The sequence below is a fragment of the Fragaria vesca genome, linkage group LG3 (assembly GCF_000184155.1).
Source record: "Fragaria vesca subsp. vesca linkage group LG3, FraVesHawaii_1.0, whole genome shotgun sequence".
Lineage (NCBI taxonomy): Eukaryota > Viridiplantae > Streptophyta > Magnoliopsida > Rosales > Rosaceae > Fragaria > Fragaria vesca.
Window position 1 is genome coordinate 22,454,489 of NC_020493.1, and position 22,592 is coordinate 22,477,080.

The following is a 22,592-nucleotide window of genomic DNA, read 5'->3' on the forward strand; positions in this document are numbered from 1 at the left end:
ATTGTTCATTCTTATATTCAGGTTTTTTCTTGAACTTATACTTCTTTTTAGAAGCGAATTTTCTACCATATTTGGTGCCAGAGAACTTCTTTATGTATTTTCCTTCTTTAGGAATATGATATACCCATTGTGTTGGGGTATCCAATACTTTTGGACACATATTCTCGACTCCTTTGAGTTGCTTCTTAGCAGTTTTAGATTTTCTGTTCTCTGTACATTGCTTTTTTAGGAGATCCCTAACTCTTTCTGCTATTCCTCCTACAGTAAAATACTGAACGGGTTTTCTTCCAATGATTGTGCTACTGCATCATTCCAGGGTTCTGACAACTTCTTATAATATGTTCTGATGAGATCATCATTCTCAATGTCTCCAATAGTGCAGAAGTAGTTTTGGAACTCATTGGTATATTCCTCAAAATATCTCATGTTACAAATACTCAATTTATGAATATTTGCCTTGGCTCGTTCTTTAGATTGCTCACTATGCCCAGTGATATCTCCACAAAATTGTGCATAGATCGGCACTGCAAAATCTAAAGGACTATTAGTCTGAGCTAACTTGACTGCCCAATCAGCCCATTGAGAACTTCTCTTGAAGGACTGATACCACTTTTGGACTATTCCAGTTAAGGTTAACTCATAATATGCATGAGCATCCTCGTAGGCAAACTTTGATAACACTAGAGCCTGAGTTAGCTTTAAACTAGCTACCTAGTTATCTATTATCTTTTTTTATCTCCTATCTGGTCTAAATCCAGATAAACCCCTCTTTCGGACACTGACTGTCCCCATTTGGGTTATGTAGGGATATACTTATGAGAACTTCGTTCTCCACTCCCTCATGTAGGAGCCTGCCCTTTTGGGAGCTTGATATTTTTTTCCCGAATGATTTTAGTCGGATTGTTTATAATGTTTTGTACTATGGTATGACCACTTTCAGGAGGGGTCTGCCTCTCACCTTCTCCTGTATCCATAGACGATGAACCTGACTACTCTTCTTTTGCTGCTTGATAAGAAAAAATCTTCCTCTTATCCTTTCCAAATTGAATTTGAGAAATTTCATTTATGATTTTCTCTAATTTTTCTATAGATTCACAAGTTTCAACTTGTGCATATAATCCTTTTAATTCTCCTGCTCTAAGCATTTTCATATATCTTTTAGTATCTTCTTCCTCAAAGGCCTCTTCATGAAAAATTGACTTAGTTCCAGAGGAACTAGCTTCTTCATAATTGGCAAATGAATGCCTATGAAATTGTAGACTTATCTTTCCTCTCATGTCTTCATAGATTGAAGCATTGGTACTTTCAAGTTGTTTGACAGGAGGGGTCAAATTCCATTCTCTTGGGAATGTTACTTCATGCCATTTTGTGACATGTTTTTGCTGAGAATTATTTTTTGGGTTGGTGAGAACAGATGTAGTAATCCCAGGGCTATTTAGAAACCTAGTATTAGGAGTTACATTTGAGCTCATCAACTTATAATTGATTCGATAATTTATCGCCAGTTCCATCATCCCCTTTTTCATAGAAATTACATCTGTCTTAATTCTCAATCTTAGACAGTGAGCCGCATCTCTGAGACGTGTTGTGAAGTTTGAGAACATATTGAAATATGTAACTTGGTTGCACAAGGAAGCTTCTACCGTTCCTAACAGACTTTTCTTGAAATCTGTTATTTTATCGTCTTGTAAGACACATAGAACAGAACAGTCAATACCATCTCTAGCTAAGAGTTTTATTCCTACTTAGACCGCTCCAATATGCATATAGGAATATTTTTTCTGGAAAGCTTCACTTACTTCTTTAGGGGTTATCAATTTGATGTCCGTTTCTCCACCTATGGCTGGAATAGTTAATTCAAGAATCTTGAATCTGTGGGAATCCATAATAAAAGATCCTTTCTTATAGATCTTGTTGAATTTAAATCTAGGAGCAGATGCTTCTTACACACTAGATTCGATTTCATTATACTCAAATTCTTGAGCGTTTATTAACTGTACCGGAACTGTATTTCTTTTATTGAGGATTCTACTCAACATCTTCATATCTCTCTTGGTTGTTGATTTCCATTCAGGAAGCTTTGGTTCACTAAACCTTAATCTTCCTTCTCCCATTGGTGAGGATGGATGAGGAGTAATGATTTTACTAGCCACATTTTGAGCTAGAGCTTCTTCATTTATCCTCTCATAACTCTCTCCTTCTTTCATCTTTTCTACAATCTTCTGTAGATTGGAGATTTTGTTATGTAACTCTCGAAATTGAATTTCGAGGTCAGTACCTATCTATTGGAGATAAGCGATATTATAATTCTGCTAATGAATTATTGCTTCCACGTTTTCAACAAGTTTTTCTGTAGGACGATGAAAGCCAATAGCTTTAACATCTTCCTTCTTTACTTTTAGATCAACTCTTTGATTCATCATATTCTGGAGATAAGAGTTTCTAAAAGCTTTTTCAGGTTTTCGGGTTTTCCTGAGTTTCTCTTAGTTCCACCGATTGTTGATGAATATTGTTTGCAAGATTCTCAGTGCGAACTAACTTTCTTTCAATATCTATTAGATATTGTTTTTCTTTGAGATAATCTAACTTGATTTCAAGCCGAGAAATCTTTGAATTTATTTCCTCAAGTTGATTAATCCGTAGATTAAATCTCTTGAGTTGTTCTGTAATTTTTTCAGAAGTCTTATCCCTAGATAAATGATCTAGGAACTCGATTAAGCTTGGTCTTGAAGAATCAAGCTCTTCTATTCCGATCTGTCTTTGGAGATGAATATGTTCGTCGTAGAGGGTATTTAATACTCTACAAGCGTATTCAATGGAGTATTGATTTTCTTGAATATGCCTTGTATGAAAGCACACTTCCCATTTATCAGTTCCTTTTGTAATACAAAAGCCAACTCTGTGGCATAAGCCTTTTCTCACCTGCTTTTGAGCCTTTATGGCTTTGATACCAGCTAGGGTGGATCTAACCGATGCTCAAAGTATCAGGAGGTTTTTGGTCTTGTTCAAAAGTTTCTAGAATAACTTCAATTTCTTCTCTTGATTCGTATATCCTTCTTTGTAACTAAAAAATAATATCCTAGAAATTTTTGATACTTCTAGGAAGCTTGTCTCTTCTTTCTTTTAATTTTTTTATAATTTCTTCTTTCTTCTTGTAATTCTTTATACGAAAGTTTAGCCTCTGCTAATAATTCTAGTCGAGTAGCAATAGCTTCTCCTATTGATGATTAAAAATTAACTGTCTACCTTTGAGTACAAGGATAGATTCAAATATTTACAAAATGTTAAATAAACAAATTCAAAATTTAAGACCCACCATGCTCCGTCTATTTTTTTTTAACAAGGACAACAAAGATAACAAAGGAAAAACATAATATTCTTTTCTAACATAATATTCTAACAGAAAGGACTAACTAGACTAACAATTGTAAGTTCAAAGACTAAACAGATTAGATTAAAAGTTCAAGGACTAAAGGGATGACTAACCTAAACTATAGGGACTAAACATTATTTTACCTTTTAAATAAATAAGGACATACCCAGAACTATTAGCCTCAAGTCTGTCTTTGAATATATACTGGGAAATGACAGAAGTAACCTATTTAGCAATTTAATTACGAAAACTGCCACAGTCTAATGCTCTCTCTTTCTCTTCTCTCTCCGATCAGCCCTATTGTCAGATTTGAGTCTCTCTCTCTCTCTCTCTGTACAAAAAGAAGCATCGGTGTTGTCACCTCAACATTCGACAACGGCCAGCACCGCGATGCTCGCACACGACCGACGCTAGAAGCTCAACAATAACGCTTGTCAACAACGCCACTGCCTGACAATCGACGATGACTTCTGACGGTAGATGACAATGACTTCTGACGCGTACAATCGACGACGACTATGCTGATCGATGACGCCGGACGCTCGACGACGACCACTCGGACCAGCGCCTCCGTTCTACAACGGATCTGAAGATGTTTTGGATTTATGGAATTGCGGTGCTTTTTACAAGGAAGGTCTTCAATTTTCTATTCCTTACTGACTCTAATTCGTATTTGAGTGGAGGGAGAGGCTCAAGGTTAGGGATTTGGAAGACAAAATGGGTCAATTGGGGGTTAGGGATTTGAAAGGTTATGAAGCTAAAATTAAGGTGAGAAGAATGAAATTCACAAAGAATCGGAGGTGAAATCGGTGGAGATTGAGCAAAGATTGGACGACTAGTAGCACTAAATTAGAAAACCAGGCAGTAGGAGGAAGATTGGACGACTAGGTAGTGGCAGCAAGATTCTTCGACGATGAGTGTATAGTAGCAACAAGATTCTTCAACGACCAGTGTAGTAGCAGTAAGATTGGACGACTGGTGCAGTAACATCAAGATTGGACGACCGGTGTAGTAGCAGCAAGATTGAACGGGTAGTAGCAGCAAGATTAGACGCTAGTGCAGTAGCAGCTTTGTTCTCTCTCCCAAATTTTAGTTTTGGCTGTTTAAGTTATACGGGGCTATTTTAGTAAAATTACCTTATGACACATGACATGCAGAAAAAAGTTTGTCCTTAATTGTTAAATGCTGTCATTATTTGTTTAACAATAATACAAGTAGATTTATTTGTATTTCAAATCTTTTTGAAGGATGTATATGTGATTTGCTATAAAAATTAAAGGTTAACATTCTAATAGAAAATTTGTAGTAGTAGATTAACTCTTCCATCACTAAACACGAACTGATCATTACATAGACATAACTAGAGAAACATGTAAACATAAAGTTATCAAAAAGCAAAACGAATGAAATCGTTATTTCATAATACCATATCTTCTATCTACTCCTTCGATCTTCTTGATTGAAATCCGTATTCAAATTTTGTCCTCCAAAAGAGTCATTGTACCTCGAAGAAGGTTGATTCTTTTTTGGAGCTGATGGACACGTGCGGTCTTCACGTGAACGATCTTCATGCGAAGAGTCTTGCTTCGTATCTCCAATCATTGTCCACTTGTTGCCTTCTTGTGACATATTTGCAAAGCTCGTCTTGAATTGTTCTCAATTAGCCAAGTATATATAGTACCAGCCAAAAAGTTTTAAAACACAAATTGTTGAGAATAAACCGGGAAGAATACTGACATCAGGACCACTTTATATAAGATAATTTCTTTCCCATATCAAAACGGATTCCTAGCTAGCTACTAAAGCTGAGACAAAGCTTTGCTAAACAAACCAGGAAAGAATAATATTACAACTTACCCAGCACAAAAAGGAAAAGCGTTTGTTTTTGGAAAATATTGGAAAATCCTATAACATCTCTAGCTGGTAATACATGAGCAGAAACACACATGAACATGGTTGAGAGTAGCTCTTTTGTTTCCCCAAGTTTCTTCATCTGGAGATCTGGAAGACTGGGCAAGCTGTACCTGAAACATAATATGGCATTTTGATGTGTCTATAATCTAGGATAAATTACCGTTCATGCTTTAATTGATGTGCATTTTCTTGAATTAGTCTTAATATTCTTGTTTCATACGTGTCTATCTGTTTGCCTGGTTTGAGAGCTTCCATTGACGAAATACTTAATTAAAGTCATCCTTAAACTCATAGGTGCCAACGTTGGAGCAAGAATCACTACTATTCTAAGCTTTGTTAAACAGCGACAAGCGTGGCCCGTGGATCACATTGTACCGATACTGTCCTAACTTAACCACCTTTAAGGTGTTGGGTTTTAATTACAAAAGGCCTCGGTACAATTGGATAAGATCCATCCACATATAAGTTATATTTTATTTGTCACTTTTCTGATGTGGGATCCTCTCCAATACTTCTAATACGCCCCCTCACGTGCAACCTGACTCAAGGTCCGCACGTGGAATGAATCGGGACGGAACGAACCAAGGGACATTTAGTGACAATCCAATCGGAACATTCCGATGGTGAGATAAGAAGCCGGAACCGAGCGAGAGAATAGAATCTCGGACCGGATGAGAGAATGAACCCAAATCGGGCCTATGAGAATTGGAGAAGTAATTGGAAAGGGACCCGCTCTGATACCATGTTAAACAGCGACAAGCGTGGCCCGTGGATCACATTGTACCGATACTGTCCCAACTTAACCACCTTTAAGGTGTTGGGTTTTAATCACAAAAGGCCTCGGTACAATTGGATAAGATCCATCCACATATAAGTTATATTTTATTTGTCACTTTTTCTGATGTGGGATCTATTCCTCTCCAATACTTCTAATAAGCTTTTTAGGTTTACTTCAAATACAATATGACTGAGTATCAAAATATCTATCGAGGCCTTTTGTAAAGGTGGTCAGGTGGGAAAGTATTGATATAAGGATGATCCACGGGCCACGTTTGTCGTTGTTTAACATGATATCAGAGCATGTCCCTCTCCAGTTGCGTCTCCAATCTCTTCGGGTGATATGATTAACAAATTTGATCACAAAATAAGATCACACATCTCTCTTCCTTCAACCAATTTAGTAGTGAGCTACTTTGAATAAGGGTAAGTTGGTAACGTAGTGTAACCAAAAAAAAACACAACTCTTGTTTATCAGTGTTTTTGTAGTACCGACCAATCAAAGCACATGTTAGAAGTTCAAAGCGTATTGAACAGTAGTTACAGGTCAAACATCCCAAAACACAACAACACACGATCCTTCAAAATGTCGCTGTCGCCACCCGCCACTGCGACCTACACCAGCATCCCCGTCACCATTCCTGCCTCTGACGTCATCTCCCAATCCATCCAGAATCTTCTCGCCGCCATCTCCCGCCACCGCCCCTGGCCTGAATTCGTGTCCTCCCTGACCCGACCCGACTCCTTCCCCTCCGCCCTCACCCGACTCCGCTTCAACGCCCGCCACTTCCGCACCAACTACATTCTCCTCATCGGTGCCTGCGGGTTCCTCTCCCTCATCGGAATCCCGGGGTGGCTTCTCGTCACGGCGGCCGTCGTCTGGCTGTGGCTGGTGATCTACTTCTTCAGGGAGGACCCACTTGTTGTGTTTGGTCATCATTTTAGTGATTGGGCTGTGTTCGTGGGCCTTGGGTTGGCTTCACTTGCGGTTGTGTGGTTGAGCAGTGGGCTTGGGACTTTGATATTGGGCCTTGGAGTTGGGTTTCTCGTTTGTGGGCTTCATGGGCTGATTCGGGATCCCGAAGGCCTGTTTCTTGACGAGAATGACGCCGCCTCGGCCGGGTTGATCGTGCCCACCTATACACCTGTCTGATTTGTTTTTCGGATTAACGATTCGTGTTAGTGTGTCGGAAATTGTAACCTCTATTTTTTTGCTTTTTCGGTTTCGGCTTGAGTTTGGTGTGTGCTTGTTAGGTTTTGTGACTTAGAAAACAAACAACAAATATTTCCATGTTTTTCATCTACTATTTCTGGGTGTGTATGTAATGAACTATGGTTAACTGATTGAGGGTGTAACAAGGTTCAGGGTTTCGGGCTTTAACCTTGTGTATCATTCATTTGTGTATTCTTATTATTTTGCATGGAATGAGAACAATTTGATTTACTTGTTGGGTTAACTTGGTTCAAGCTCAAAGCTTGCTTTCATTGACTATGTTGTAGGCTTGTAGCACTAGCAGCCAAATGAAAAGGCAGATGCAAATTGCACATATGTATTTCTTAACGGTATTTCTTTTGAATATCTGTATACACAGATAGAAACTCATCAGTCCTAGTCTCTCACCTGTCACTACTTGGATATTGATTATCTGCTATGGACCATTGTCACTCCATACCAGACAGCCTCCTATGGCTTTTTCTATCATCATGGGACCCTTGATTTTGAGCACTTAGGATACAACAGTTCTCACCAACAAAAAAAGGATACAACTGTCCCCAAACTAGCATCTCACATTTTCACTGTTGTGGAAAATTTCATTGTGCTTCCTTATGTGCAAAATTGGTTTCCTTTGAATGCAATTTCAGCGTGCAAATTGCAGAAGCCAGAGAAGAAACATTACAAACTAACTAAATTGATTACAGTGGTAACAAAACTGAGTTCCTTACAACAAAGGAGATTGCTTGTGACAAAAATTTTGCACAGAGGATTCATTATTTCATTATATCTTGCTCCTCATTCTTACTAGCTTTGCCAAGGTCTCTTGAGCTGCCAAGGTTTGAGTGTGGTTGTGACCCAGCATCACTGTTCTGATACTAATGCAAGTTCTGCACAACTCCTCCCCGCTGTCGAAATGACCGCCCCGAAGAAGCAGTTTCGCTCTCGTCTCCAGCAATGTCGCTTTGAGCAATGTCACGTCTTGCCATACGTACTCGTCCACTCTCTGGTTACTTTGCAGCTTGTTCTTCCAGCACAGCGAGCCGTGACACCAATCTTGTATTTGGGAGACGAAAGACTTCTCCACTTCCTCGAGTACGTTTGTGCACACCTTTAAGAGTTCCAATGCCGAGTTGCATCTGGAGAAGGTTGTGAAGGCCCTGATTGCGAGTGGGAGGGCCGTCTTTTTTATGTATAGAACCATGTCGATTGCCTTGAGTTGGACGAGAGGAGGCTCAGATTTGAACCCAAAAACGAGGAATGCAGTAGCCCACAGATGGTCTAAGTTCACCAATGGATTGCCAATTTTCCTTATGCCCTGAACTGTTGCCTTGGCAGCTACTAAACCTTCTTTCCGCTTTGTATACACCTGAGTTATGGGATGAAACTGAATCCAATTTCCGAATGGCTTCTTGGCTGTTCGCGCTAGTCCTAACTTAACAAGAAGAAGGGCTGAATCTTCTTCAGTATTCTTCCATGTTTGCGGTGTGAAGCAACCAAATGTGACACTCATGCAATTAGTCCACTTCCTGAGCCGGCTTTTAGTGGCAGGCATATTCTTAGCTGCAGTGGTAAGAAGAGTCAAGGAAATAGGAGTTGGGGCAAACCAGGCACCAACGAGAAGCATTCTTGAGGCAAGAACGTTTGCTTTCCCCTTCGATTCTTGTAACACGGCGAAGCAAAAAGACAAGACTTTCATCAGGAAACGATTGTTTTTGCAGTACTGCTCTTCAGTGATGCTCAAGTAAGGACAAGGTGATCCATCATCAAGTTGAATTTGGTTGATAGCTTCAAATAGAGCAGAAGGAGCAATGGCTAATTCCGAAAGCAGTGACCCAACCAGCCACAAACCAAAGCTCAGCCTCCCCAATTTCTCATCAAACTTCATTAGATACTCCAACTCCTCAGAAGGGTACTCTTTCTTTTTCCTCCCTCTAATCAAAACCATTGCATCTGAAACCGGCAATGGTGGGAGCTGCATTGTGTCGAAATTCATTACCTTGGACAATCTACTAGTGATGATGACATGAGACCCTCCTGTGTTCCTTGGGATCAAGTCATGTAAATCCTTCCCTTCCCACCACTCCCTCTCAGTCTCAAGATTATCAATCACAATCAAATAAGGCATGTCCCTAAACAACTCCCTCTTCACCCTCTTGAATGCCTCAAACTCTTGCTCCTCAAAGTTCCGGATTCTCCCCCGATCCTTCTCCGGATCAGCACTCACATCCAACCCCAAATTCTGAGACAGATTCAATATGTTCTGCCTAAAATACCTAGCTTCACCCCCGATCCACAACACCATCCTGTACCGTTGCGAATACCTGTAAGCAAACTCCAATGCAAGCTCAGTCTTCCCAATGCCAGGAACCCCATTTATGCATATCACACTGCTCCCCAAGCTCTTGCAATTCCCACTTTTCGACTTCTTGTGCTTCGACCTCTTGAACAAATTTCGCCCCACGACAGGTTCAATCCAAGCCTCCAAATTAGGCTCTTTACATTTCCCCATCTCCAAATTAATGTACCTCCCTCTAGTTGTAACCACCTCACTCTCCTCATCAGCCAAACCTTCAGATTGTCCACTAGCTTCTCCTTTAACCACAGAACATTCCTGCTCCAAATAATCCCCACAAGAACCAAACAAAGCCGTCTCGATTTCCATCATCTCCTTCTCTCTCCCCACGAAAAACCTGTTCCTCGGAAAAGGCAGCTCATCAACAGCCTCAATCTCACTCAAAGACACACTCTTCCTCCCAAGCTTTGCCCTCAAAACCCCAGCCGCTTTGGACACAATGCTCCTCCAGTTACACTCATTAGCCTCCAGCTTAAACTCACTACACCTCATCAACCCATCAATGGCCTCCTTACACTCCTTATCAATCGAATTGTAGTTCAGCAGACCCATAATCTCCCCCGGCCCAGTGTCGAAAAAAACAGGAAACAGATTCTTCTTCTGCGCAAAGAATCTCACTTCCTCCAAGCTCAAGTGGTTAAGAAAACTCGAACTAGTAACAACCACAACTCCATAAGTAACAGAGCAGATGACTCTGTCTGCAATCTCCTGGCTCTGAGTGTCCGAGTACTTAGCCCTGTCAGCAACGAAACAAGCAATGCCCTGAAGCTCGAGCTCGGACTTAAGCCACTTGCAGAATCGAACCAGGTTTGGGTTTTGACCGTGGAACCCAATGTAGACGTCACAGCTTCTCAGCTTAGCATTTGAGTTTCGAGCAGGGGAAACAGAGCCTCCTTTGGCAAATGAGATTCGAGGGACAGGAAAGGAGAACGAGATTCTTGGAGGGGCTGAAGAGTCGAACTTGAGCTTCATTGGGTCATTGTCTGAGTACTCATACTGGTCTGATGGGGGTGTGTATGAACTGCTTGGGATGTCATCAGAGTGAGTGTAGGAGATTGGTTGTTGTTGGTGAGTTGGGCTTTCTTGGGGTTTTGGGCTTAAGACTCTTGGAGAGATATATGGGGATTGAAGAGCTGAGACAAATGCTGAGGAAGGTGGGGAGACAAGAGAAGGAGAGTAGATAGGGGAGGATTGGATGTTTGGAGAAGGCAAGGAACTGTCTTTACCTGTTGTTGTTGTTGTTTTGGTTGTGGAAGTGTTTGAGGAGGTTTTGATGGTGAGGCCATTGGAGACCATGGTGTCTAGTTGAGGAGAGTTTGATGCTTGTTCTTCATTCATGATGGTACAGAAGCCTTTTAGATCTATGTTCTTCACTTTCAGTACTCTAAGATTCTTGCTTGGGTTTCTCTGCAATGTGTTTGTGTTTGAACATTGGGAGCATCAAAGAATCAGAATCGCTCAGCCTTTTAACTTTGAAAGCTTGAAAGATGCAATTACAGACTGTGGCAGCAGAAGATTGAATGCAACAGTAAACTCAGAACAGGAGATATAAGCAAGCCATTGATGTCCATCATAGTGGGCCTCTCTCTTTTGGGTCAGAGCCAGAAGTTGTTTTTATCCTGCAGATTTGACCAGGAGTGTTAAATCAATCATGGGTATTTTTAGCTTAGCTTCTTCTTTCATGCATTTATATGCCTGTGAGGTGTGAAGGCTGTGCAAGATTTCAATCATTTAAGTTTTTGCTCAGAAATAATGGAGGATAAATAGCAGAATCACAAGCAGATCAATATATAAGAGTCCAAACTGGTGCAACATTTAATAAAAAGAATCATTCAACTGTGTAACTGTGTTACCTTCGAGAAGAGGCTAGCTAAGAGCTTAAGATCAAAAAGGGAGGTCCTACTTTTGCTGCAACACAAAAATCCTCAGAAACCCATCTCCTTGTGTTTCTCTATCTGTGTAATGAACAAGCTGTATAGAGATGGAGGAGGAATCTAATGTATTAATGTATGGGTTGGATCTGTATGGTTTTTTGAATCAATAAAAAAATGGTGCTTAAAAAGAAGTTGCAGATGAGGGTTAAATGCATAGGATTACTATATTAATACCACTCTAATTAATCTAATAATTTGTTCTGGGGTTTGCCAATTTCTTTTTGTTTTATGTGCTGGACAGATTAATCTCTCACTAATTGTTAATGTAATTTACATGGGGCTCTCTCATTTGTTGTCACAGTCTCACAGAAGCCAAAGAATGGTCAGAAAGCACTTGGAGAAAAAGACATTGGGAGAGGAACCCTAGCTCAGAGCTTGTTGGTGATGGGGTTCATGGGTTTCAAATTGAACTGGGATGGAAATAATTGTATATAATTTCTTGCACCAAAAAAAGAAAAAACTAAAATGTTATTTTCCCAAAACCTATATAATTGGCAATTGCAGGGTTTCATCTCTCTCTGTGCAGTCGTCATCAGGCAGAGTTTGAATATATTTATATGGGAAATTGGACCAAAGACTGGTCCAACTGTGGACTGAGGAAGAAGAGGGGACTGTCATTGTGGAGTGAAATCTCAGTGAAATTTTCAGGTAAGGAGGATTCTCCAATGACCAGAACAGTTGTTTTTTCTTGTAGATCTCAACCATAGTAAAACTATTGGGTAAAGATTAAATTTTGTATACAGTTTAAGTCACATTTCTGCGATCTTAGTCCCCGCTGGAAGCTCTTCCTCATTATCACTTCTCTAAAGTCTAAAGTAGTTAATTCTGTGGTGTGATTGTGCATGGAACATTATTCATTGCTTATTATTGAAGTTCAGGTCTTGTCCATGCCATAAACTGAGAATGACTAAAGACTCTGGGGTTATTTGACAAATTTGGTAATGGATTGTAACTAAATATGAATGAGACGATCATAATCTTTGAATGAAAATTTGATAATGAATCCTGATTAAGCATGTCTCTAATCTTTGGATTAGTAGGAGACATGTTGGAGGGAATACACATTTAAAAAGAAGAAGAAAACATATTCAATTTTGTTTTTGTTAATGTTCATTTATTCTAATTGAGATTGTATGTATTAATATTTAGATCGATGTTGAATCTTAAGTTAAATAAAGAATTATATTTAAATACGATATTTTAAAATTTAAGATTTAGTCCCACCAAAATACTGCAAAGCAAACAAGGACTCTTGGATTAGTCCCTCATCTGGTCCTTTATACCAATAACTACTCAATGAACCACACTTTGGTATTCTACTTCTGCCAAACTATAATTCATTGCAAATTAAGACAGAGATCAATTACGTAACTGGGTCACATGATAAGTGATACATTTATGTCAATGCACGTAAAAACAAATTGAGTAGCTAATAGAGCATTCTTTGCTAGTTGGTGCAGGTACATGTACATGCATGTAAAAGCATGTACGTGACCGGGTCACATGTTAAATGATACATTTATGTCAATGCATGTAAAAGCAAATTTAGTAGTCAATAGAGCATTCTTTGCTAGTTGGTGCATGTTTAAGTACATATCTACTTTAGAAATTTATGATATTATTTCTGATTTTTTTAATATTTTTTTTATTAAATCACATGGTTTCTTCAAAGGCTTTCTAAATCCAAAAACTAATATGTGCCAGAGAATCATGTCAAATCACTTTCTCCCTTAATCATCAAGAATAAATTGGGATTTAACGTCGACATGATTCGAACCTGGATATAAGGTTCCACGTCTATGCTCTTAGCAACTCGATCACATACGGTGGTTAATATTATTTCATATCTTTGTACAACGGTTTAAGATTATTGTCCAAACCGAGCCTTTAAAGCGGCCACACCATTCTTTTAATAAAAATAAACATAAAGATGAAAATCAATTTATACTCCATCACTTTTGCTGTAGCAAACTTACTCTGGTTAGATGTATATATTTATTGCCCAACTGAGTCTAAAATCTAAATAGACTTGATTATTCTTGTACCATGTTAGACCTATGTATACAACTATATGAATTGACAATAAATTAATGATTCCATTCATCATGTGTATCCATTAATTTGTTGCGGTGCTCAAATGGTCCTTTAAGATTAGCAGTTATATTCATCAATCATATTACTAGCTAGCTTTGTGGAACCAGTTTGATAAACCCTAGCTTCATGAAAAGTAAGAGCATATACATGACATAAATTTTACTCTATGATTTGATACTTTCACTTGGAATGCATGATTGGACAATGCTGGAAAGGTTTTCTGAGACAGATAAAATACCTCAACAAGAATCCTTTATAGCTAACAGTTTTCAAATCTCAGTCGATCCTATTGAAAAAGCTTCATCCCTTTTCCATAAATTAAGTCTCTCATTGCTTGGTCTTTGGCTTTTGATGAATATATTTCTCTATCTTCCCCAGTATTAAAACCTCAAGAACTAATGAACTATATACGTAGCTTTATATGAGGATGTGAGTTAGCTTATTTGATTGTCTCATAATCAGACCACCATGAAAGTAGCTACCTTGCTACAATGGGGTTATTCTATCTGCACATGCTTTTGCTCTTTGATGAGTGTTCGTAATGTTTAACAACATTAGTTTCGTTGGAAGAAACGATCGAACAAACGATGACATTAATTTTTAAATCTTGATAAAATTTGAGATAATCTTTTCAAAATTTGAGCATTAGGAACATGTATAGATGACACTCGATAGTCGATACTGATGAGGATAGAAGTGAGCAGACATATATTGCAGTATCTTTGTCTGGTAATGTGGTACGAGAAATAGCCACTGGCACCAATTCAACTCTTCCATTACAAGTAATAGCACCGACACTACCTCTCACTGAGAGGCTCTCAACATACTCTAACTGATGATACAAACCAAAATCTTGCCTACAATTCTTCAAAAAGGCGACCTCGAACTACCAAGCTCGACGAAGTTTCCCACCCAAAACCACTTCCTAGTGTCGCTGCCGGACCCAAACTCCTTCCTGCTAGCCACCGCATAGGAGAGAGCGATGTCGACTCTCACGAGATTGGGGCTGCCGGGCTGCATTGCGTTTGAGGAGGCCGGGCTGGGCTGGCATGCTTGGTGGACTATGAAGCTGAGTTAGTTAATTACTCCTTCAGGCTCTTATCGGTTGGGTTCATCTAACTTTTTTTTTTTTTTTACTAATAACAATAACTTACGTTAGGTTAACGTAAACTAAACAACATCTCGTCTTAAAACAAAAAAAAAAAAAACCTAAACACATGTTGTGTCTCATACGTGTCAAGATGTTGTGAGTTTATTTTCTATTGCACCAAAAGTTTTAGAGCCCTCTGCACTTATGTGCCTATAATCTATGAATTATCCAAAGTTATAGGCTCGTTTCGCTGAATGAGCTTGAATTGTTGCAATGAGAGTATCCCCTATGTCTATCGCCCGTCTATCCTTTATACGCAAGATAGTGAAATGATATGTAACGTAACCTCTTTGAGATGCTGGTCATGTTTTCTTTGTCATGTTGTTGGAAGATGATTCTTGGTTATCAGGACATTCACATTTCATTGCATGTTAGTGTATTATTATTGAGGAATGGAGATATCCAAGATTGGTGTTCACAGCTGCTTTGATGCTTTAAATTATATGGACTACTTGTATGTTTTATCTATCAGCTTTCTTTTGGTTTGTACAAGAGATGAGAATACTTTGTTCTCTTTTTTTAGTTTATGTCTCGTATTGTTTCTTATTCGGACTATATAATTTTTCTTGTCTTTAATTAAAATGAAATCCGGGCGTGGGCTGAGTCTCCCAGCTAAGCTGGGTTTTGAAACCCTAAAAAAAAAAACTCTTTGAGATGAATGAGAACGTTAATTAAGATTTAAATCAAAACTTAAAAACAACAACTAACAACTTTAAGGTTATAGATTTAAATCTCTGTGAGTTTTTTAATAAAAAAATTATAAAAAAAAAACTTAAAAACAGTTTTAAGTTAAGGCAAGATGACCCTTCAATGAAAATGGGCAAACAAAGCCAACTCCAATAACTTTACAGTCGATTCCAATGAATTCGAAGAGAAATACTTTATACGTAAAATTACTCATATTATGTAATTTTGTGTGATCATTTTAACTTAACATAACATATTCACTAAGCAAAATCGATATCCACTCTTATTCCTCGGTGGGGAGGATATCAAGTCCCAATAAAGTAATACACTCAAAATCGTATTCCAATTCTTTCTTAACCAACAACAAACACAATTGAGGACTTGAGGTGATATGAAATAATCAAAAACGAACATAGAGAATAAAAACAAACCACGCTACAAAACCAGCCGACCTCGTCAGATACAGATCACAGCCAGCGATGCCCAATGGTGATGTGGAAAGCCTTTCTGGGCCACCCCACCGTGCATGTGGCTCTCTTCATTCATCCCCACGTTCACATCCCCAGTTATTTTAATTTAATTTATAATCCTAATTAAAACCAAATTATTACCGACAAAAAAAAATAAAAATTAATCTCATTTCAATATAAAACCGCAAATCCGATCACAATTTAGGGTTTCCAATGTGGTCCGAATTTACAATCAGGCTCTTCTCAGCTTCATTTAATTCCCAACGGTACGTTCCCCAATTCTCATAATCACATCTCTGTTGATTCAATCGTTGAAAAATTTAATCTTTCAGCTTCATTTGATTGTGGGTCTTGATTTGATAGTTAAAGATCAAATTTTTGATTTGGGAAATTTTGGTATAGATTTGGGGCCATGAGCTGGAATGATGGTTGTTCTTGTTCTCGATCTTGATCTAATTGAATTGGGGGCAGCCCTGGGTTTTTGGTAGTGTTATGGATTTGGGGAGTGAATCTGTGGATGATAATGTAAAGCCTGAACCAGTGTCTCATGGTGTTGTTGATGATGATGATGGGGATAGTGTTGAGATTAGGAACAATGGGTCATGTGCTAATGGGATAGGAAATGGAGTTGGGACTGGAGATAATCATGTTGACACTGCCCCAGCAGTTGGTTTGACTCTTTCGGCCGGGAAGTCTCCGGTGGGAGAGTCGAATTCTGCTCCGAAAGGGCAGGGGTTGAGGAGGTGGAGGCGAATTCCGAGAATTGTGGGTCATGATGGCGGTGGGAATGCGGTAGATGATTCTAGTAGGAAGAGGGGTATGCCTGGACTTGAAATTCCTGATAAGGGTCGGAATGCTTCAGTTGAGGCTGATCATAATAACAGTGAGGGGTCGGTGGGATCAGTGAATATGATGAGAAATGCGGGAGTTGGTGATGGGTTTGGATTTGGTGGTGCTAGTCCGGATTCTAGATACGCGGGTGGTTCTGGTTTTGCTGCTCGTGCGGATTCTGAGAACAGTGAGGATCGGAGTAGCAAGTCGTCCACAGCTGCCAGTGTTCCAAGGGGAAGGTACGATGTGCCTCCTTTAACAGCGAGCCAACCGCGGAATAGGGCGAAGAATGCTAGCACAAAGAGTCGGACTAATTCAGCTCAAAGTGCTCAACCGGGGAGGGGACAGAGTGAAAGCAGTAAGAAGCTTAGAGGAGACAGGGTCAAAATCGAGAAGGAAAACTCTCATTCCAGCATGGAGTCTGACTCAAGAAGCTCCAACTTTGTCTTTATGCAGGCTGCACCTCTTTCCAGTAACGGGAAGCAAAGTAGAAGGTCAATGAGTCAGGACAGAGAAAATAGTGATGAAGTTCAAACTGGTTATCGGAGAGAGAATGCAGTAGAAGCTGAAGAATTTTTACAAGATCTAGATACCGACTTGTCATGGGTGGGTAAGCTAGACAAAAAGAAGAAGCATGGGTCTTTTGCAGATATGGATGCTCTAGCTGAGTCTATGTTCAATTTCCAGACTGTACAAGAAGCACTCCAGAAAGGTTAGTCCACCTAAAACCTAGAAAATTTCTTATGGCAGTTCTGGTGTTGCCATATTATCTTCTATTATTATACATTGTTTTTGTGAAGCCTGTCAATCTTCATTTTCCTGCTCTGGGGTTTATTAGTTCTCAACCTTAAATTGATTTGATTTTGTCATTCTGGATGATCAGGAGAAGGTAAAAGTAATCACATACAATATTGGAATTAGAAAACATCATCTTAGATGGCTGGATACCTTATTGTGTAACACTGTCTGTTTGCTAATCACATTTACAGGAAACTAAATCTCAATTTTAATTTTTGGTAACTTATGCCCCCATATTCATTGAAGTTTTAGGTTGGCAGTCTTTCATGCTTCTATGATTTCACTGTTTGTTTGTTTTGGAGGCTGAAGTGTCCATATTTTCTCCATTCTCTCCAAGAAATTGTGTATTATCCTTTTTCTTATCTCACGTTCTACACATGTTGGTTATCATGTCTCTTTTTGGGGTTAATTTTTTGCCTCCTCGTGAAGTAGACCCAATGCAAAATTTATCAAATTCTTTGACTGTTGGGTTATACTTTCAGAGGGGCGGATTTCTTTGATTTAAAACTTGCTTCAATTTTTAGGGATTATTCTGCTATGGCTTTTGTTAATTGAATAATGTGTACTCATGCAGAGGTTCAGAAATTTGGGGAGATTGGGAAAGGACCTGTATCAAGTGGTGATAATTTAGTGAAGCCTTTGGACCCCTCTTCAAGTGATCTGGAAATTATTGAATCCAACTTATCTGAGCAGTTGGGTTCTGAAAAGATCGGACAAACTTTTTCTAATTCCTTGGAAGCACAGATATTGAGTTTGAAACAGCATGTGAAACTTATCGAAGGCAAGCTGGATGAGACTAGGGCTAGGCTTGAGGTGAAGGAGTCCAGGGTTGCTGAACTGGAATATATTGTTAACATTAGCAAGTCTTTTAAAGAAGAATCAGGTAGTACCATAGAGTTACAGGTTGAACAATATAGAGAGCTAGAGGCCGAGGTTGAAAGCCTGTTTAGGCAAAAGATTGAAGCAGAGGTTGAGTATATTGTAATTAGAACAACAACACAGAAGGTGAAGTTTGCTACAGGTGACCAAATTGCACTCATTGAGGAGCAAGAAGCAGTGGCTGGAGAACAAGCACGGATACTGAACAAGCTTGGGGAAACACAAATTAGGGCTGCAAAGTTAAAAGAGCGAACAGAGGAATTGGGAAAGTATTATGGTGATATTTTAGGGACAGAAGACGTTTTTACCATGCCGAATAAATTATTTAAGGTTAGCTCCTGTTTTTTTGTCCAGTTGCTTTTGTTGGTCCTGGCCGTATGGTTTTTTTTGTTGCAGTCATCTCCCCCTCAAGGGGTGGTTGTACCCACCTAAGTCTGAGAGTAGTAATGCCTTTTTCTTGTGTATTCTCAACCACTTTAGGCAGATATTTGAATGTTACAGTTTATCTACCCATTATTATTGTTATTAGAACATTTTTGTTCTCTTCCTCTGCTTCGTCCTTTCCTTTCCTTTGTAACATAGTAGTAATAAATCTCGATTTCTTCTGGGAATGCTTTCATCCTGAAATTATAACCTTGATACAAAGCCATACAGTATTTTCCTCCTCTTTCCTGAGTTCATTTTGTAAACTCTTTGATCGAGATTGAATCACCTGTAACTTATGTTCTATGAAAATTTTACTTGAAGCAAGATGTGTTTTCCCTTGTTGGGTTTTATTGACATTGAATCACCTGTAACTTATGGCGGTGATAAGTTCAAATTATTTTATTTCGTTTTTTTGTTGTGGAATGTTTTCTAAATGTAGTACTCCTTCAAACTGCAAAACCATATATAGCATGTGATATGTGGTGTGACTTCTATATCTTCTCAGAGTTTCAACCCAACCCATAATAGGCATGATCAAATCATGTGAGTGCAGCAACATTTGGCTCCTTGAGCGCATGATGCTGCATAAGCTCATGAGTAGTCTCAATTTCCCTCTCTAAGGTTGATACATTGACAACAAACTACAATTTTGGATATTCTGGGCAATATCATCATTTGGCCATAGTTCAGACCTTAACACTCAACTCTGTTGTTTGTAGTCCTGTGAAGCTCCATGCTTAAAAGAGTTGAGTTACCTCATTATCCATCATTATGCCCCATATATATTATAGGTTGTCATTATATTATAGGGGAGTGAAGTTGTGAATTGCTTGCAATAGAGGGAGAAGTTATACCAGACCCTTTGATCTTCAGTATTTACAGTATTTACTTGCATTTCAGCATTTGTTCGATAACTAAATGAAAAGTTTTGCATTGTTATCTATCTGCTGGCCTGCTGCTACCTGAACAACTGCTGCAATCTCCACAAGGTATTGTGGGTGCCGTTAGTCTCCACAGTTTTCTTGAAGATTAAAATAAACATGTTTATAAGCATTTTTACAGTTTAAAGGTTGGAATGACCCAGATTGGTCGTCTACCAGTGTTCTTCACTAGAGCGAGTATAGTCCACAGTTTTTGATCGAAAATCAGTGTTTGAATTTTGTTTGTTTGTTTATATTTGATTGATTCCAACCATAACACCACATATTACTTGGGACTTATCCCAAAATATTTGAGATCAGATTTATTAAGATTTCTAGTGGTAATTCTCCAACTGACATTATGTCAGTCACTGATTGAATGCAACTAGCTAGGTTCTCATTCCAATCCTGGATTACGGACTCCCCTCCATGAGTCCATGGAAGGCTTATATTCTTGTCATTTCATAGGGAGTGATGATGAAAATAAACTTACCTACAAATCCAAACTGGAGTCAAGTACGATGGTTCCCGCATAAACCCTAAACCATAATCCTAGGGTTACTTCTACGTGTTCTACATGTTCTAGACTTCTAGTTTCAGCTATGTTGGTAGCCAAAACAAACAAATAAGTATAGAGCAGCAAAGCTGCATCAACTTTCATTTCTAAACAACTCCAAAACGAATAACAAAGTTCAGTATGGTTTAAAAGAAAAGCAAAAATATTTTTTTTCAAGATGAGACCAAGTTATACCGACTGTAGTTCGCGATAAATGTGATGAATCTATTTGCAAAGGATGAGCCCTAGTTCTATATATGAGAAATGTTATACCAGATAGGCTAGAGTAAATGTTCTGTTATGTGTATAAACGGAAGCACCAACAGCATCTAGATATTCATTGTTTGCGTGAGATTTGAATCCATCATATAATTGAGGTTCATGAAGCATTTTATTGCTTGCAAATCATACATTTAAAATATGGTTGACTCATTATTAAGGATCCCCAAACTAAAGCCATGATCTAAGCAAATCAAACTTCTTAGGAGGTGAAGCTTTGATATAGAATCATTGGATTAATTCGTCAATTGGTAAAGAAATTAATCTCCTGATTCTATGCACGCAAATTTGATTTTATGTCCAACAATTGGTCAAGAGATTTAATAGCCTGGCATGTAAACATATTGAATACATAATTACTGTAGTAAGATTCAAAGTTTACCAAATAAAACTTGGTAAGATTCAAAGTTTATTGCGTAAATGAATCTCACGCCAATTGGTAATACTTTTAAACAGATATGGTAAAGACCTATGCAGATGATGAGAAATGTTATATCAGTAAATTGTATGTAATCCCCTAGATCATGCAATAATGGAATCCCATGTCATATTAAGATATGAAAACAAACACAACCACCCTTCTGTACATTATTATCAGAATCAGACAGCAGATGAAGTCAAGCAAACCAGAAGAAGGAAATCTGAAAAAGATGCATGCATGAAACAAATTAAGAAACCTAAGTGTATGTGAATCATCAAATCTTGGTAGCAAGTTCCTTAATAGTGTACATTGCTACTATTTGGAAGTAAAGAAAATGGCGTGAGGAAGGTGGTAATGTCTTTATAAAGTTTTGCATAGAGAAAGTTTGTGGTCACGAGAATTTGTCCATAAAACAGTTGAGAGATATGCAGCCTCTACCTACTCTCTTCTAATCACCATTTGAACAATTTCACAAGCAATAACCTTATGAAATATACACATTCCAATATATGATACCATAACTTAATCACTCAACACTGATCATTAAAGTATACTAGCTATTTTACATGTAAACACAGTTACTAAGAAAAGAAAGACATTTTTTCACTGAATTGCAAGATTTAGAATTGTTCTACAAGCACAAATGATATTTATGCTAGTGAAATTGATCGATAAATATTGCGTATCGAGTTTTTATTATGTACTTATGATTTACATGATGAGGTACATTTGATTTTGACAAGCATGTTTTATATCTTATTTCTAATAACTGAATCTAGACACAGTTTTTCTTATTATTATTCCCTGCATGTCTTATTATCTTTCTGACCTGGTCATAGTGAACAAGGAATAAAGAATCTAAATTAAGCTTGAATGGAGAGGAATCAACAATTAATTGTTTGTCTTTGGAAATAGTTTTGTTTAAGAGTGACCTGTAGTTTCTTCTTGCTGATTTTGATATTGTAATTGAGGTAGATGATGCATATGTAGAAGAAATTCTACATCTCTATCAGTTGTGTAAATTAGGATATGACCTTTTCAAAGCTGACACCAACTTCCTAAGAGGGGACTAAGTGGATTGCTTCTCTTTGTTCTCTATCAAAAACAAACAAGTAAGCTGAACAATAAAAAAAGGATGATTCTTGCAAGTTTAAGTTGATGTGTAAAAGCTTCTATGTGCATAGCTCTTCACTTGTAGAAGAGATATATGAATCCCTGTGATGGACTTCCACTACATACTTAGTGCTAAGTTATTAGCCTCACATCACCTATAAAACAAACTACAACGCCAACAACGACACACAATATATCTACACAATTGCAACTATCTCAAAGGCCTTTCCACAATATCTACACAAGAGAATATAATGATTTTGATGCTTTTGGAATCAAACTAATGTACCATATATAATGAACTTTATCAAAGAAGAAAAGAGTAAAGAAACAGAAATTCCAAAAGAAACCCATGTATATATTCAGATTCTTTACATCATCATGATCCCAAAGTTAAACAC

The 22,592-nt window shown here is 38.3% G+C and overlaps 3 protein-coding genes across 3 annotated transcripts; 2 read left to right on the forward strand and 1 right to left on the reverse strand.

The window, feature by feature from the left end:
• Positions 1-6,650: 6,650 nt before the first annotated feature.
• On the forward strand, positions 6,651-7,217 carry LOC101314452 (PRA1 family protein G2-like). Its single transcript, XM_004296067.1, has one exon. It carries the CDS (start codon positions 6,651-6,653, stop codon positions 7,215-7,217), a length of 567 nt encoding a protein of 188 aa, XP_004296115.1.
• An 844-nt stretch (positions 7,218-8,061) lies between these two features.
• Positions 8,062-11,006, reverse strand: LOC101314832. The gene has a single exon (XM_004294823.1). The coding sequence runs from the start codon at positions 10,969-10,971 to the stop codon at positions 8,062-8,064; it is 2,910 nt and encodes a 969-aa protein (XP_004294871.1). The 5' UTR covers positions 10,972-11,006.
• A 5,174-nt stretch (positions 11,007-16,180) lies between these two features.
• LOC101315127 (WPP domain-interacting protein 2-like) lies at positions 16,181-19,150 on the forward strand. The gene is made up of 3 exons (XM_004294824.1): positions 16,181-16,234; positions 16,371-17,511; positions 18,172-19,150. Exons 2-3 carry the CDS (start codon positions 16,461-16,463, stop codon positions 18,906-18,908), a joined length of 1,788 nt encoding a protein of 595 aa, XP_004294872.1. The 5' UTR covers positions 16,181-16,234; positions 16,371-16,460; the 3' UTR covers positions 18,909-19,150.
• Positions 19,151-22,592: the final 3,442 nt, after the last annotated feature.

Coding starts and splice junctions, on each gene's coding strand:
- LOC101314452 (XM_004296067.1), top strand. CDS start 6,651: ATGTCGCTGTCGCCACCCGCCACTGCGACCTACACCAGCATCCCCGTC.
- LOC101314832 (XM_004294823.1), bottom strand. CDS start 10,971: ATGAATGAAGAACAAGCATCAAACTCTCCTCAACTAGACACCATGGTC.
- LOC101315127 (XM_004294824.1), top strand. CDS start 16,461: ATGGATTTGGGGAGTGAATCTGTGGATGATAATGTAAAGCCTGAACCA. Junction 17,512..18,171: donor ACAAGAAGCACTCCAGAAAG/GTTAGTCCACCT, acceptor GTACTCATGCAG/AGGTTCAGAAATTTGGGGAG.